The sequence below is a fragment of the Mus caroli genome, chromosome 5 (genome assembly GCF_900094665.2).
Source record: "Mus caroli chromosome 5, CAROLI_EIJ_v1.1, whole genome shotgun sequence".
NCBI lineage: Eukaryota > Metazoa > Chordata > Mammalia > Rodentia > Muridae > Mus > Mus caroli.
The window spans coordinates 26498367-26516665 of NC_034574.1; the positions used below are offsets into that span (position 1 = coordinate 26498367).

An 18299-nucleotide genomic window follows, 5' to 3' on the forward strand; every position below is an offset into this window, starting at 1 on the left:
TTGCAATCCCACCAACAATGGAGGAGTGTTCCTCCTTGTCCACATCCTCGCCAGCATCTGCTGTCACCTGAATTTTTGATCTTAGCCATTCTGACTGGTGTGAGGTGGAATCTCAGGATTGTTTTGATTTGCATTTCCCTGAGGATTAAGGATGATGAACATTTTTTCAGGTGCTTCTCAGCCATTCAGTATTCCTCAGGCGAGATTCTTTGTTTAGCTCTGAGCCCCATTTTTAAATGGGGTTATTTGATTTTCTGGAGTCCACCTTCTTGTGTTCTTTATATATATTGGACATTAGTCCCCTATCTGATTTAAGATAGGTAAAGATCCCAATCTGTTGGTGGCCTTTTTGTCTTATTGATGGTGTCTTTTGCCTTACAGAAGCTTTGCAATTTTATGAGGTCCCAATTGTCGATTCTGGATCTTACTGCACAAGCCATTGCTATTCTATTCAGGAATTTTTCCCCTGTGCCCATATCTTCACGGCTTTTCCCCACTTTCTCCTCTATAAGTTTCAGTGTCTCTGGTTTTATGTGGAGTTCCTTGATCCACTTAGATTTGACCTTAGTACAAGGAGATAAGAATGGATCAATTCGCATTCTTCTATATGTTAACTGCCAGTTGTGCCAGCACCATTTGTTGAAAATGCTGTCTTTTTTCCACTGGATGGTTTTAGCTCCCTTGTCAAAGATCAAGTGAGGAATGGGGAAAGCATCAGTTTCACTGTACAAACAGTGAGCACAGAGGCAAATGTGGTCAGGGTGGCAGGGAGCTAACCCTGGAGCCTCCAGCCGTGCTTTCAGCCAAGTCCTCTCCTGCTGGAACTGGGGGAGCTTACTTTGATTTTTGATCTTATATTTAAACTATTGAGAAAGTGAGCTTTTGTACTTATTAGTCTATGTTTGTGGGTTAGCTTGCTGTTCTTGGGTTAGCTTTAGAGATAAACACAATAAACAAGAAAAATGTATTATAAAAATTGAACATGGATATAATATATGCTTTCTCTAACATTTTTAAAAGCAAAAAACCTTAGCTATTATAAAAACATTTCCCCCCCGAGGAATTATCTGCATCCGCTGAGAATTTTATGCCAAGCTGCAGCCCCCACACAAGCGTTAGAAAGCCAAGCTATTTAACCCTGTGAAGTAAAGTGCGGGCTCGCCTCGCCCTGGTCTGATGTAATCCTTCCCCTGCACAGTGCTTCGGAGCCCGCCTCTGACAGTGACTCAGGAGACCTTGTATACATTCTTAAAAGCTGTTTTTAAGTTGTTGCTGTTATGAAAATTCCAAAGAATTATAGTATTATAAGCAAAACATTCAACACATTTAATACATATTCTTGAATGTGGTTCAAGAACATTTATGAAGAAGCCAGATTGAAAAGTAAAAGTCTGGATTATTATAGAATTTTTAAAAGAGGGGCAGTTAATTACTAAGAGCATCTAAAATGGAATAGCTAGGCCCAGTGTCAGCCTATAATTTCAGCTACTTAGGAGACTGAGGCTTTAGCCTTATAGTTCTGGGGCTGTCTGGGCTGCAGAGTGAGTCCTAAGCAAACCCCACTAACTTAATAAGAGCCTGTCTGTTGTCTCACAAAAAGGGTACTTATACATCTTTAGTCAGTTTCTAAAATCAAAGGAGTCCTTCACATGATTTAAAATAATTTCTTTGCTCAGCCATAATTGGAACATCTTTATCATACCCTTCTTTTCAAGGCTCTGGAACAATTGAGGAAGAGAAGGCAGATAGATTGTAAGCCAGAGATCAGGGAGGGAGGCTAAAGGTCAGGGAGGGAGCTTAGAGGTCAGGGAGTGCAGCAGCCTCTCCTGTCACCTACACAAGATCAAGCCAGTTACCACTCCAACATGGATCACTAGCTGAGGGGTGATTGGTAGCTTCTGGGTAGACCATTTAAGCATGGAGTCCCTGGTAGGTCCCCTGTGATCTTGCAGATGGCCCATCCGTATGAATATAAGGGCAACATAAACTGGGTTCAATGGATTATGAAGGCAAACAAACAAACAAACAAAAAAGAATAGGACTGGAAGTCTGAAGGGAGTAGAGATTGGATCTGGAGGAACATAGGAGTTAAGGGGTGACAGTATTATCAATATATATCATAGGTATGCGATTCTTAAAGAATCTCATTTATTTAATACAATATAATATATTTAAATATAATATATATAATACAAATATTATATTTAAATAAAAAATAATTGATAAGAGTAGTTACTGTTATAATTGCATGCTTAAAGGCATGTTTTAAAACACATTTAATTTTGTGAATTTAAAGATGCTTTCAGTGTTGATGTGAGGCTTATCTTGGCTAACTCCTTTGGCAGTTTTATTTTCAAAATGTAAAGCTTGTCCCAGTAAGTTTAATTATTATTTAAAGCTAATTTATTATTAAAACTTTAAAGTTAACCATTTGTTTGTCTTCTATCCCATTCCCAGTCCTCCAAACTCATTATAGTCTGCTCAGATTAAATTATCAGTGTTCTATCATAAGCAAGAGAGAAAATGGCTAGCACAGACATCTGACTCTGTATATTTAGATTGCTAGGGATCAAGAGTTTGAAAATATGAGCTGTATGAGACTTTGTCCCAAAAAAAAATCCCTCACAAATAAATAAGTAAAACAGACAGGCTACTAAATAAAAGTCTTTGTAAAAACAGAGTCCCCCATATGAGACATTAACTGTTAGCCTAATGACTGAATGCCTATAGCAAGCCTACCAAATACCAGCCTCTCCTTCCGTCCCCCTCTCTTTTTTGTTAGTATTTTTATGGGCAGTTTGTTCATAGCAATTAAAATAATAATCTAAAGTCTTGTGCTATTTTATAGCATACCTTATGGAAGTTTTAGTTTTAAAGAAAATACTCCCCTGAGAAATGTTTATAAAGTTTGGGATTGAGGATTAATGAAAGTTTGGCAAATTAAGGGTATATTTAGTCAGACTAGAGAATTAAGATTAGTAACAATGCTCCTTTAACTGCTAGCTTTATGCCGTATTCATAAATGTTCAGTTAGGCATGTTCAGGAATCAAAGCATAGTGTTTTGAAACTAAAGCAAAACAAAACTAATTTTACCTATCAGATTTCCTCCTATGAGGAGACCTGTTCCCTTCGAGATTTTGGCGTACATGTAAGAAGGGAGTGTTGTACCCTGAAGCTGCATGGCCCCATCTCCGGCTTCTTACCTTGTCTACCCATCCACTTCTTTCCTGGCCTTGGATCTTCAATTAACTTTTCATTACTAGGATTTCTAATTGTCTGAACCAAGATCTATGGCCTGTGATCATTTTCTTCTCTAGTAGCTTTTTAAACTTAGATGGTTTCTCTATTTTTCTTCTCTTTGCAACTTATGGCTTAAGAAACAAGGTAATTCATCCTATAAAATTGCAACAGAGTGAGTGGATTTTTGCTAACTGTGTCCTTTATGCCATAATTTAACACATTAATTCATTTCTTTGAATGTTATGTAAGTTGTTTAATGTTTATATGTCCTGATTTTCTGTCTTTTGGTCTAAATCACAAACAAACAAACAAAATTAACCATCTCTTTCCCGTACTAGAGATTTGAGTTATGTGAAATAGCTATTGCAAACAATATGAGACATAGATTCATTCTTAGTCATTATGTAGGGAGTTGCATAGAATATATGCAGTAATACTTGTAGCAATATTGTGTGTGTGTGCGCGGGTGCGTGCGCTTGTGTGAGCATGTGTAGGTAGAAGATAAGAATTATCAGAAGCAACAGGAAGATTATAAAAGTACAGTATCCTAATCATTTATTGTCACTGTTCAATTTACTTAACCACTAGGATCTCACTATTTTAAAAATTTATCTGTATCATATGATCTTATAATAAATGACCTTAGCCCATCAAGAAATATGAATTGTCTGAAATGCAGTTTACATTAAACAACAACTAGATAATCAACAGGATGGCAGTTGAAGAATTGAAGAATTAGATACTATGATGAAAAATATGAGTTAGGCTTAAGCTGCAGTCTTTGTTAATAATGTATTTAATGTATTCATATTATAAGAGACATAAAATTACAAGTTTAGTTGAGACTAAATAGGAAATAAGGTTAAGCCAATTAATAAAATATTTAGACTCATAAAAATTTACTATATAAATTATATATGGATCACAATGTTTTAAAACATAATTGAATTTTGATAAAATGCCCCTTACCCTAAAATAGAACCTATTTGATCTCTCTTTGATGATTCAGAAGCACTTAAGGGACTGTGCTCAGCATTAAAATTACTTTTTGCCAACCTTCTCATCATACTGTAGTTGCATAGAAGAGCTGGTTGGTGCTGAGTTCCAGAGTAATGCTAGCTATCAGAGAATTTTGTCTCAATTAAGAGAGGGTAGTTACAGAGGATCACATCAGTCGACTTCTAGGAACTGTTATGGGGCTGTGTGTTTATGTGTGACTATATATATAGATGCATGTTTACCTGGGTGCACTGATATACATAGTACTGTTAAAATAGATAATAGATATTGTTAAACACATGTACATGTATATTGACTTGTGACATGTGCAGCCATTACCACTCACTAAGGAAGCTGCAAATGGAAGGAATTTCATCAGAATTTACCACGGGGAAACTGGCTCCAAGACTTGGGATTTTGGCTGGAGAAGCTAGTGATCCTGGCACCGTGTACTCTGTTTCCTTGTGAGAGCTCCAAGATGAAGAATCAGCTACATAGAGGCAGATGCTTGGTCGTTTTCTGGAAGCACAATTCTAAGGTTTATGAAAAACAGGAAGACCAGCATCTCATGCAGTGTTTTTGAGCTGAAAATGATTTAATGTGCTTGCCGTTTTGTACCCTTCAGGCCTCAGCTATTGAGCCATGATATTTCATTTTGTTTGGATGATTTTTTTTTTTTGCATTCTTATTTTATGTATGCTAGCCTTGGAAAAGAAATCATATCTTTGAAAGCTTGAAAGATACTGTTTTTAAGATGGCCTAAAATTTTAGCAATTGGTGACTGTAATTAGTTATATTGCAATATTGTATTTTCAAAATTGCTGCCCAGCTTTCTTTTGTCAATTTTTGCCCACCACTAAATAAACTTGGCTCAAACAATTTAGTATCTTTACTGACCCTAAAAATGTCTTGACTCCTTTTCTATATCTAGTTTAGCTTATATTTGTGGTGATCATTTCCTTGAAAAATAATTAATTGTGTACATTGTGAAACCCATGCTGTTTAATACAGCAGTTGCAGAGAGATGGGTGGGATATTGTCTCTGTTCTCAGATTCTTTAAAAAACAGTCTGATTGAAGGAGCATAGTATCTAATAACCATTACCCAGACCATCAGTCATTCATAGTGAACATTGCTGCGTTCATTGAACAGAAGAGCTTTCTGTTTCACTGTTAATCACAAAGAAAGTCCAACTATTCTTTCTACTGTATTTTGCAAACATAAAACTAATAAACTTTCACTGTGTGTAATGTAAATGAAGGAACCAAGATAGGAACTAAGCCATCTCTTTGGGAAATGTCCTAAAATCTTAACCACAGGGGTTATAAACTCAGGCATCTGAAGGGACCAGTCAAGTCACACTGATGAGTGAAGAAGGTGATGCAGTGCTGGGAGGATTAGTGGGGACTGTGACCTGCCAAAGTGTGCCTGCCTTGTCTAAAGACCTTCAAATAAAGACGCTGTGCGGGTAAAAGGAAGCATGTCTGTAGGGCACAGCTGCCAATTTGGAAGTGCACTGTGACTCCTTAATATTAGTTGGGCCATCACAAAAATATTTGAATAAGAAGATGATGATTTAAAATTAAATGCAAATAAATATGACCAATTTAAGAATGATCACACCATAGTTGGTGCTTTTGTTTCTGGGGCATGGATGATATTAAACCAGGAATGCTCGGGCCTCGGGAGAGGTCTAGAAGATATTCCATATCCAGGCAAAAGAGGGGAACAGGTAATAAAGAGCTGTGGGAGAGGCAGAAACTACCAAGAGTAGAATTAATTGGCTCTCCCTTCCCCAAGACAGGACCTCATGTAGGCCATTGCTGGCCTTGAACTTGCTACATAGTTAGGGTTGACCTTTAACTGAGTTCCTGCTTCTACCTCCCATATATTGGGATTGTAAGTATATGCCACTCTGTCTGGCTCTACATTATTGAAGTATATCATACCCACTTCCCACCCTGCTCCAGGTTTAGGTAGCCCTGGATTCCAGGAGTTAATACTTGCTAGAAATCTTTGATTGTGAGACACGTTTTCTATAAACAAATTCTCTTCCTGAGAAACATGTGGGAAAAGTAGTCGAAAAGTCCAGAAGGGAGACTCTAGCCATCCTGACATCAGAGGGTCTCATAGGAGGGTTTAAGGAATCATTGTAAAATAGTTGAGCCTTTAATAACAATGAGTCAGATTGTTATAAAGATGGTTAAATTTTCTTTCTTGCTATGAAATGCCTGATTATGGTTCAGAATACAGAATAAGTTCTGTATACCCAAAGGGTAAGTATCATCTGGGCTTATTAAATCCATGTTTCAATGGTAGGGCCCATGAGCTTGCCCTTCAAAGATACATCCACATTGTTCTGAAGACACCCAAGGCTGTCATACTTGCTTCAGGAGATCAGGATCTTCTGGTTAGTAAAGACTATGAAGTGACAACCTTCTTTGAGAGATTGTCCCCTTACCTGACACCTCAGTGCCTGTGGTGCATGCTAAGTAGGTGCTTTGCCACTGAGCTATATCCATAATCCCTGTTTTGTTCTGTTGCTTGGCTGTTTCATTTTGAGACAGGGTCTTGGTGAGTAGCAGAGGCTAGCCCTCATCACCAAATTCTTCTGCCTCCACTTTTCTTGCCATGATTACTAGCTTGAGCAACCTGGAAGAGATTTTTTTTTTTTTTTTTTTTAAAGAGAAATGGTGGTTGTGAGAAAAGAGATCCCATTTTGTTTGTTTGTTGGTGGGTTAATAGCCATAGATATTGGTACCTTGGATTGGGAAAACCTGGCTAAGGTTTCTGAAGCAGTTCATTGGCCTGGGGAACTGTGTAATTATTCATGACAGCTGTGGAACAAATGCCTTTCTTTGGTTGATTGTGAGGTTCACCACAGTGTTGAAAGAACTGGTAAGGTTTGGGTTTGGGGATTGGAGAGGGATGACAAGTTTGAAGAAGCGAAAGTTGATTAAGCAGTGTTCACTGTGTACTGCTATGTTGATATATGGTTTGAGTGCAGTCACTGTGGCTGCTCTGTGGGGCCCATTTTAGGTCTCCAGAGAGAGATTGTTTGCAGAAGATATCAAGGTTTTCTGCTCCAAGGCACACATTCCCAGCTTGGCATATAGCCAGCACTCATGTGATACCACCAGACAGCTCGTACGTGCTGCATGTGCTCTAGTTAAGTGGAGCAGAGGTAAAAATATCTGCTGGGCAAGGGACCATGAAGTCAATGAACACCGCACCAAGCTCCGTTCTCAAGGAAGGCCAGATGCTGATTGTTCTATGTGGCCCCAAGTTACACACCAACAATCAGAGGATTCTTATCTGGTCTCAGCCATCATTCCTTACAGCCTCAGTGTCTCTGCTCGTTTCTTTGGAAGGCTGCCTTATTACCCACTGAGACAAATGGCTTCTTCATCGTTGGAAAGCACGAGGACGGGGAGCATCTTAGATACCTGCTTCAGATGTGTTTTAAGTTCATTAAATGACTCATACTTTATAAAAGTATGGCCGTCTGTTTTTACTTGTACTTTTTCTTTTTTGTTTATTGTAGGGTTAGTGAAAATACATTCATTCTTTTTGTAGGTTTTCTGCCACATGATTGTAAAAAGATTCAGTACCTAAAAGTGACTCTGTACTTAAAGGTTTTTCAGTAGTTATGTGGCTTGCTAAGAGTTCCTGTACCTCCTCCTTCACTCCTAGAGAAGGTGACATAGTAGGATCAGTTTTGGTCTCTATCTCCCCACCTCCACCCACACCCTGGGCCTGTTCTACTCTCTTTCCTCCTCTTCCTTCTTTTATTTTGGTCCTTTTTTTTTTTTTTTTTAAAGTAATAGAAACTTGCTTCAAATTGTCTTCAAAAAGTAAAGAGAGTCCATTGGCTTATAGAAGTCTGCAAGTGCACAGCTGGACTAAGATGTTGGTCTTGTGGATGACATAACGCCACTAAAGACCCTAGTTTTCTTCTCTCCCATGCCTGCTTGCTTCACATTGTGTTGGCCTTTATTTCCACAACCACATACTACTCTTCAGATGCCCTGCTTCTGTGAACACAGCCTACTCCCCCACCATGGGAAGAAGGCAGGCCTTCAGTTCCCAGCAGGTCAGCTCATATTGCCCTTTATCCCTTTAGTTTGCCGGAGACTGGCTACATAGGAGATTCTTGGGCTAAGGAGTCTCCACTTATAGAGATTTATCCGATAGTTCTTACTCCAGACCCATGGCCGAGAATGGCGAGGGGTGATTTCTTAAGGAAATTTGTGTGAGTGTTAACTGATGTTGGATATCAAACCGTGGATTAAAATGTACTATAGGAGTGTGTCATACTAATTATGTGGACCAAGGTCTAAGGGCTAGCATTTTTTAAATTAATTAATTTTATGTGTGCCTGTATGTTCTTGAGTGTACGTATGTACATCACATGCATGTATGAGAAAGGGCTAAAGTTTTAAGGAACAAGAAGACGCTGAAAGCTCTTACAGCCTGTGCAGTATTTGTGTCTTCTGCTTTAGTTAATTACTGCTTTGTATTGCTTTCTCATTCACGCAGTACCTAAATGTTTCTGTTATATATATATATATATATATATATATATATATATATATATTTTTTTTTTTTTTTTTAAAAGGACCCATATTTCTTACTTTTAGGTAGTTTTCCCTGTTCATATGCACACAGATTGAGTGACTAGGTCACTGTTGGCTTGGAAAGTCTCTGCCTGGGATTTGGAGTAAGAGAAGGACCTGCAAATGCTTTAGAATTCCAAGGTGCTCTGCTAAGCTGAAAGCAACTAGAATAAATCATTATAGCACAGGGGCCTGGCCTAACCAGGGAAGTCATTGAAGACAGAGGACAGAAGCCAGGTGTCACAGCCTGCAGATGTTTCTTAAGTTTCAAGTAACAGCCTGGTTGAGGCTGTCACTTTGTGCCTTGTTCTGTGCTAGCCATTGCTCTAAGTTTCTATGAAAGAGACAGAAAGACAGGACACTATCAGGAGCACCATCTGAGACCAGGAGAATTACTGTCTGGCCATGAGAAAGGTTAGGGACTCTCACTTATAAAACACTCATTGCCCCACAGGGTCACTAAGCTTGAAAGGTCTTTCATTGTAATCTAAAAAATTTGTCCTAAACCGGAGCTTGGCAATTAAAATTGCAGAATTTTTAGCTTCCTAGGTTTGAGAGAATTCTGAAGACATTTTATAATGAAAAGTGAAATACAAAGTGTTTGCTTTAACTGAACGATTGCAGTTAATTTCTTATAAAGACACACAGAAGCACACATTAATTTAAAACAAGCCCACACTGTTGTTTCTTGTAGTACAGCCAGGAAAAACAGTAACAAGCTGTCTCCTTCAAAATCACATCCCTGGATGATATTCGAGCAACCTGGAAGATTCAGTGCGTCCCCAGGAAAAGCATTTGGAGTGAGGCTGCAGTAACATTTCTAGTTTGCTTTCTGCCCTTGCAGGGTTGCCACCAGGTCTGAGCAGCATGAACTGGGCAGTGTGTGACGTCAGTGCCAGGTGCAAGGCAGCAGCACTTGTCTCAGAGTGTCAGCCAGTCTGTGCTGTGAAAAAACAAAACAAAACAAACAAGAAAGACCAAAGAAACAAACAAACAAGAAACCAATTTTTTTTTCAATGTTGAGGATTCATTAATCATTTTGTACACTGGTGTTTTGTTTGACATTAAATTTAATACCAACATTAATTCATATTTTCTTTGAAAAACAGGTATAAAATGGTTTTGATCTTGACCAGATCTTGTGCTTAAAAGATATACTTTAAAGATACCACCTTAAAATCGTGTGGGCAAAAGTCAGATCTGTAGAGGAAAATGGTTTAGTTACTGTGCAGTGTGCTACTGCAAGGCGCTTGTATCATATTCAGGAACGTTAGTGTGTTAGAATTAGTGTTCTTCCACATATTGTCACACAATGTTTGCGTTCTGGCTGTTAGGATGCTGATAAGGCTCTTTTCCTTGGAGGACGTACTTGCTTTTTCATTTCTGTCCCATTTGAGAATGCTTCTGAGAGGAAGGAAGGATGGATCAAGAGACGCTCTCTGAAATGTCTTTCCTCTGTATCCTTTACCCTCGTTTCTTCCTGTTTTTACCATCAATTCTGAAGAAAGAAATACAACTTAGAAGTGAGCTGTGTGATTCTGGAGACCCCACTGAACTGGGAGTTGAGTGTGGAGTGTAGCTGTAACCTTCTCCCTCTCTTTTGAAAGAGAAACAGAAAGACAATCTGTCCAGGAACTTCTGATGGGCAAGGGCAGACGATATGGGTTTTGAATTTTCTAAGTGAAGCAACAGCTACAGCTTTGGTGTACTTCCTCATTTTTTAGACTTGCTTGCCTACTGAAGAAATTAAGCCAGTGTTTCAGCATTATTGATTATTTATCCTAGGCTAAAAGCTTGATGAGAGAGAAACTCTGGACTGAGACATCATTATCATTTCGTGGTAGATATTTGAAGATACTCTAGAACCCTCCTTGTACTTTGTGGCTTTTCTTAACCAGGTAGCTGGGTAAACCTGGTAGGAGACTGAATTTCAAGTTCAGACTTATGCGTTCTTCTTTTCGTGTTCTCTCTTACAGGATTTGTTAGTACTATCACAAAACTACATGGGAAAGTGACTTTCATTATTAGGATATTTGCATGTTTTCCCTTAGGCATTGCCTTCGACTTCCAGCATACTTAACTGTCTAATTCCCATTCCCATTTGACACAAGAGTCTGGGTCATATTACACTAGCAGCCCGGTGACTTTGCTGGCTACTAGTTTGCTTTAAGGCCAGAGAACGGATGGATGGGTGCCATCTGCAAGTAATTTAAAATTTTCTTTTAGGGTCTGGAGAAACGGCTCAGTGGATAAGAGCGCTTGTTGCTCTTGCAAAGAATCCAGGTTCTGTTCTCAGCATCACATGGTGGCTCTCACCCCGCTGTAGTTCCAGTCTCAGGGAATCCAGTGCCTGCTTCTGACCGCCACAAGCACCAGGCACCCCCATGGTGCAGTACATACATGTGAACAAACCAATTATACACAAAAATAATAAAATGAATAAAATCCCCTTTAGACGACGCTTTAGACACACTTGGGGAGGCTGGTTGTTGAATGAGAAGCAGATCAGAACCTTGGAGAGCTCTGGATGTGCAGGCTTTGGGCGTCCAGGGTGCTCCCTTCTCACACTGGCCATGGTTGGGCTGTAGCCACTGAACAGACCCTGAGCTGCCTCCTCCTCCCAGTGCACACTCCACTTACGGCCATCCTTCTTAGGCAGGTGTTCAAACTCAACTTTGCTACATTTCTGGGACTACTTTTACTTCTATGTATCAATCTCTCAAGTGACTTCATTGGTGTACTTAACTGTTTATTTACATCTTAGAGATTTGCTATTTTTCTAATTAGCTCCACCTGGTTTTGAAAGAACAGAACTTAACTTCAAATGCCACAGTAATAGCCTTGAGCTGCAGACTCAGAAAACCCTGCATGTGAGAGCTATTAGAGTATCTGAGATAGAGCCATAGGCTTGTGGAGCTACTGCCCTGTTTGGTTTCTTGCTTTGCCAATGTTTGCCACTGTGAGTATGCTGCGAGAGCACACAGTGTCCTCTTCCCTTTAAGAGCTTTGTTTTGTTCTTAGTCCTTGAATCTTCTCAAGAGTAAAGGCCCCAGATATCAGCTGTCAGCTAGCACTGTTGCCATCATAGGATGTGATCACAGCATTGAGGTCTGCTGCTGTTTGTTTGTTTTGCTAGCCCATGACTGTGTAAATATTTTGAGAATTGTTATGTGAGCAGGGAACAGACTTGCTGTATGCAGACCTAAATTTGTCATCCACACCATGCTCAGGTTGTGCTAGCTTTAAAAAGTAGAAAGGGATTATGAAAAGATGGCTAATTTCATTTTATTTCTTTGTATTGAAGAATTATTTATATGTTAAGGTTTAACAGAGATTTTCATTGTTGACATTGTCCTGTTGCAAATAAGCCAAGAGCAGGACTATTTTTGTTATCATTTGTATGTTCCCCCGGCTGACATTTAAATCATTCCTGCTTGTTCAGTTTCTGTTCTGTTGGAAATGAAAATGTCATTGGTCATTTCCTGAGGCCACGGTGACCACTGCATGCCACTAGAGCCTGCTGCACTAACATTCCCCAAAAGATCTTTGAGCCTTGGAATTGGAACAGTAACAAGCTCAATGGTGGTGTGAAAGTATACATACTTATGGTTAAAGGATATGATTTTTTCCTTCAGAACTTTCTAAGTTTCAGTTGTTTGAAGAGATAACTGAAGTCTGGTGACACAAACTGCAAATGGAAACAGACTGGGTTGCTCAAGGTTGAGGTAGAAAGTGCTTCGTTGTCTGGCATGCTCGAGCCCTGGGTTCAGTCCCCAGGACCACACACAGACAAATATTAAAGTGAAATATGGAAAATAGTCTATCATGTATTGTAAAATTTATATTTCTTCCCTTATGGTATGTGGTAAATGCATTTATACCTAAGCATATACACACATACACAGAAATTTTAGAGACTATGGAAATCAGGTTTTAAAAACCTACAAAATGGCTTTCAATTGTAGAAATCAGTTGCTTTTTTTGTTTTGTTTTGTTTTTGTTTTTTCGAGACAGGGTTTCTCTGTAGCCCTGGCTGTCTTGGAACTCACTTTGTAGACCAGGCTGGCCTCGAACTCAGAAATCCGCCTGCCTCTGCCTCCCCAGTGCTGGGATTAAAGGTGTGCGCCACCACGCCCGGCGCTAATTTTTTTTCTAGTAAGTTTCTTGTATGTAGATGGTTCTTATGTGGAGTATTACACTCCCATGTGTTAAAGCACCCATTCCATGATACCCTCAGTATTACTGGTTGTCTTAGTCAGGGTTTCTATTCCTGCACAAACATCATGACCAAGAAGCAAGTTGGGGAGGAAAGGGTTTATTCACTTACACTTCCATACTGCTATTCATCACCAAGGAAGTCAGGACTGGAACTCAAGCAGGTCAGGAAGCAGGAGCTGATGCAGAGGCCATGGAGGGATGTTCTTTACTGGCTTGCTTGCCCTGGTTTGCTCAGCCTGCTCTCTTATAGAACCAAGACTACCAGCCCAGAGATGGCACCACCCACAAGGGCCCTTCCCCCTTGATCACTAATTGAGAAAATGCCTTACAGCTGGATCTCATGGAGGCATTTCCTCAACTGAAGCTCCTTTCTCTGTGATAACTCCAGCTGTGTCAAGTTGACACACAACTAGCCAGTACACTGGTTAGTTGGCTAATTTAAAATATCATTGGCTCAACTCTCTTGTGTGGGTGCTGTAAAAGGGGAAAGACAAATGAGAATCTCACATTCTCAGAAAATGCCACACTAATTAGTTCTGCTAGAGCCTACTCTGGGGCTAGTGTCACCCAGAGAACAGGAAGTGCAGGATGCCAAAGCTGCAGATCTGCAGGGTGCCCAAGGAGGCTGAGACTTGAGTCTCTGTGTGGGGAGGTCACATGATCATCAATGCTGGTGATGAGACTGTCATTCTGAATGTTTTAAAGTCACTCTTCTTTGAATACTAACAAGGCTTCATATTTTCATATGTTGTTCCTTGGTTTTGATGTCCAGGATTTTGTTGTAGGTTTTTAGGTAATATTAGGTTTTATTTTTGTTGTTGTTGTTATATTTCTAATTCATTCTCCATATCATCCTCTTAGTGACAAATTTTATCATAAAATTATTTTCGCAGAAGAGAAATTTCTCTGGGATGTCATTCCCATTACTATTAGACAGTGATGATTCTAAGTCTCATGTGTTTATTTTATCTCCCTATTTCATCTTCCCCAAGCCACACACCTGTGGCCATTGTTTCCAGCTCTTTCCATTACTGACGTCCTTTCAGTGTGGATTTGCTTCAGTATGATGAGTGCTATGGTCTTGAGAAACACCTGAGCTGCCTATGAGCTAGGCCTCTCTCTAAAGCTGCTCTGACTCATTACGTTTCTTACAGAGGAAGCACAGGAAGACCCCAGGGTTGATGGGGCTGCTGACGTGAATGGAGTGGATTTAGGAAGAAACAAACATGGAAGGTTGACGGTCACTTCAACAGGGATGCCCTCATGTTCAGGCAGCAGGACAGGGCAGCCAGAGCAGGGACAGGGAGTCACCATTCCCATAAAATGGGCTGTGGGTCTGCTTCACTACACTCTGCACCCCACTAGTTCAGTACTCTTTGACCACCTCTCGTATCTGAGGCATTTTAGTGAAGACAAATTAGTTTCTCCTCCAAACTGTTAGTTAATTCTTTGGTTGTTTTCATTGACTGTAGTTGATCATTTTCTTCAATTGTATTTTTTATTACTCATTTTAGAATCCATTTTAGATTTCTTTTTTTTTTCTTTTTTTTTTTTTTTTTTGTTTTTTTTTTGTTTATTATATTATGTTATCTTTGCTTCTGGTTTGTGGACATCTTCATTTCNTCTTTGGTTGTTTTCATTGACTGTAGTTGATCATTTTCTTCAATTGTATTTTTTATTACTCATTTTAGAATCCATTTTAGATTTCTTTTTTTTTTTTTTTTTTTTTTTTTTTTTTTTTTTTTTTTGGTTAGTATATTATGTGATCTTTGCTTCTGGTTTGTGGACATCTTCATTTCAGATGTTTTCTTTGCTTCATTAACAAAAGTAAAACAGAGCAGAACTTTCTGAGTAGAAACACAGCTCTATTTTCCTTTTCCATAGAGAGTCCTGAAAATGTATGCTGCTGCCTCCTGCCCCGATGAAAGTTGGAGCATTCCTCTGTATTTGTTGCTCAAGAGGATTAGGAAGCCCAGTGTCTAATATGCTAGATACTGTTTTTAAAATATGTCTTAGTCTTTAGTAGACTTACTCTTAAGGAACCTTAAGACTAAAGGTATATATATATATATATGTTATACATATATAAAAGAAAAGCAGTCATATAGTCATAAGAGACAGATGTTTAGCTAGTTTATGTCCAAACCTGCACGGATGGGTGTGGTTTCCAGCTAAGTGTCTTTGAATGGTCAAGGTCAGAGGCATTTCCAGGTATTGGGAGGCTGTGTTTTAACAGGAAGGATATGTTGGTTGGCATGTCTATACTGTGAATTTAACAATTAGGTTGAATGGTTTGAAATTAATTTCAATTATTCAGAGATGTTTGCCTGATAATATGTTTTTATGATTGTTTTCTTATTGTGTGGACATGGGCTTGACGTGTTCCAACTCTGAATAAAAATGGTAAGATTTAAGGAATAGACATTGAGGTGGCGAAAGCTCTGTCCTTTGCTCTAGTACTCTAGCCAGCCTGGGAAGGCATACTCAATTAAGAAGTAACAAGTCATTATCTTTCCTATTTGTCAGTGTGACTGATCTTGGAAGGACACACCTAGCAGGCTGCATAATGGCCATTTTAAGTTCTGGCCTGTGTTTGTACATCCTGTTAATATTTTGAATGAGGGTTTGAATAGCTCAAAGGAATCTTGGCTGTCAAGGCCAAGAGCTTTGCCATGCACAACTCTGTTCTTCTAATCAAATCACCATGCCTACTTTATTGTGTGATGGTGGAACATTTGTTCTTCTTTTTGGGAATATCTGCTTGGTCCTGTTCTTCCTATCAGTGAAGGCCTACCTTGTTCCTTCCCCACCACCATCAAGTTCCTGTCACTTAGACTATGTAGAAGAGCACAGAACCATTGTCCTGGGTGTATAGGGAATCAGTGCCAAGAGATGCCATTGATCCCAGAATCTTCAGCTGCTCGACAATTTGTATAAAAGGATGTGGTATTTGTAGTGATTTGTGCACATCATCTCTAATATAAATACTGCCTAAATGGTTGTATTCTATTGTGTAGAGAATAATGGACAAGGAAAGATATCAGTCTAGTACCAACACACTTTTTTCTAAATGATTTTAATCTGCAGTTATTGAATCTCTGAATGTTAAAACCATGGGCACCAAGGGCATCAGCCTCCATGCACAAATGCATTCTTTGGTTTGTTCATTTTCTTCAGGTAGGGGCTATGCTTAGGTTGTCTTTAAAGGAATGTATTCTAGTGTGATGATCCTACAAGTGGGCCTGCAAGATCCCTGGGGATCCTTCAGGGATCTGTGCTATCAGAGTATTTCCAGGACCACACTAAGATGCTATCTGTGTCTCCTTTTATTGTGCTGTTTTCAGTTATTCTGAAGAAGTGTTGGTGGGTAGCACTGATACATAGTCAAGGAAGGCAAGAGTGAATGGACAGATGTGAGCCTGACTACTAGACACTTACTTGGTCTTCCCTCACTCCTTCCTCTTTTCCTCTAAATCCTGCATTTCCTAGATGTATTTTCCCCTGTATCTTCTCCATTTTTATGTTTGGTCAATACTATTCTCTTTATATTTTTGTATAATGCTGTTGTTTGCAGAGTATTTATTTACATGTGGTGGTAAGATGTACATAGTCTACAATGTGGCATTAAATTACTTTAGTATAGAATGCTGAATTTAGGTGCTGCTTGTTAAAAAAAACCAAAGGTTATAAAAGAATCAAAAACAAATTCTGTGTTCAGGATCAAACTCAGTCTTCTGGGCGGTTTTGATTTCTCACTTTGGCAATACCTGCCTCTGTGGGCACAGCCTGTCAGGAGTAGTCTTTGCTCTCGGGTTTTGTTGCTCCTTCCCCTGCTCCGATATGCAGTTGTGATGAGGGGTTTGCGTGAAACTGCTTTTCATTGGTCCTTGTTTATGACTCTGCAGAACCTTGCCTCCTGGAACCCTTCAAACCCTGAGTGCCTGTTGCTCGTGGTGAAGGAGCTGGTGCAGCAGTACCACCAGTTCCAGTGCGGCCGCCTCCGTGAGAGCTCACGCCTCATGTTTGAGTACCAGACGCTCCTGGAAGAGCCTCAGTATGGAGAGAACATGGAAATTTATGCTGGGAAGAAAAACAACTGGGTGAGTGCTGAGGGGTAGGAGAGTTACTTTATCTGTGATGGGATTGAAGAGCTAAGAGCCTAGGGCTGTCCGTGCAGAGTGAGGTCTGGTCATCTCCTCACACGCGGATGGCTGGGTGATCTGTGTGTGCGCCTTTTCACAATGCAGAGGTTGGAAGAACTAATAATGAGCATGCTTATTATTTGTAAAGAGTATCACAGGAGATCATCCCCAGTCTCCTATGTTCAGAAGTCAGGGAGCTTGCCGAGGACTGCCTGTGCTCTCCAGCTCCAGCAGGCCCTGATGCAGGTGGGGCTGGCAGGCCACAGTTATGATGCTGACATGGCCCCCCTTCACTTAGGGAGAGACTTCCTGTGCCCCAGTCAGACAAAAGTGCAAGCTGCTCTGGGTGCAGCTGGTTCTCTGGAGCCTCCATACTCCCCCAGCCCTTCTCTTAAAGGCAAGGCCTCAATATGCAGCTCAGAGTGCTCTACAAGTTGCTCCATGGCCCAGGCTGGCCTCAAACTCAGGATCCTCCCATACCTCTTTCCTGAGTGCTGCGGTTACACGGATTGCTGCCATGTGCAGCTGTAGCTCCTTCTTACAGTTCCTCTTCATTGTGTGATCATTTTGAAATATAAAGTGGATTGTAGCCCTTCTCTGTCTGGAAACTTCATGTACCCCTGCCCCACCCCACATGTCAGCTCAGCTGCAATCTCCAGTGGTACTGTGAACTCTCATGCTCTCCTTAGGCTCTGCTTGCTTCCTCTTCTGCTTTTGTTGCACTGAGCTCAGTGTGCTGGCACCTCTGCTGTAATGCAGACACATCAGGCACACTCCTGTCAGATTCACTTTGCATGAGTCTGTGCTGGCTTTTTTTTTTTTTTTTTCCTTCTAGAAGTGGTGAGCACCATTCGAGCTTCAAATTTCAGCTAATGTATTTTCAATGATATCCTGCTTCAATTTTTATTTTTTTTTTAGATTTTTATTAGATAAATTTTTTAATTTAATTTTTTTCAATTTTTATTAGATATTTTCTTCATTTACATTTCAAATGCTATCCCAAAAGTCCCCTATACTCTCCCCCCCACCCTGCTTCCCTACCCACCCACTCCCACTTCTTGGCCCTGGTGTTCCCCTGTACTG

General features: G+C 40.0%; 1 protein-coding gene across 1 annotated transcript in view; it reads left to right on the top strand.

Moving 5' to 3' along the window:
* Babam2 (BRISC and BRCA1 A complex member 2) overlaps nt 1-18299 on the top strand; it is a 430660-nt gene that overhangs the window by 109170 nt on the left and 303191 nt on the right. The window contains exon 5 of the mRNA XM_021162018.2: nt 16980-17174. Coding sequence (XP_021017677.1) covers nt 16980-17174 — 195 coding nt within the window. The remainder of the gene's footprint in view (nt 1-16979; nt 17175-18299) is intronic.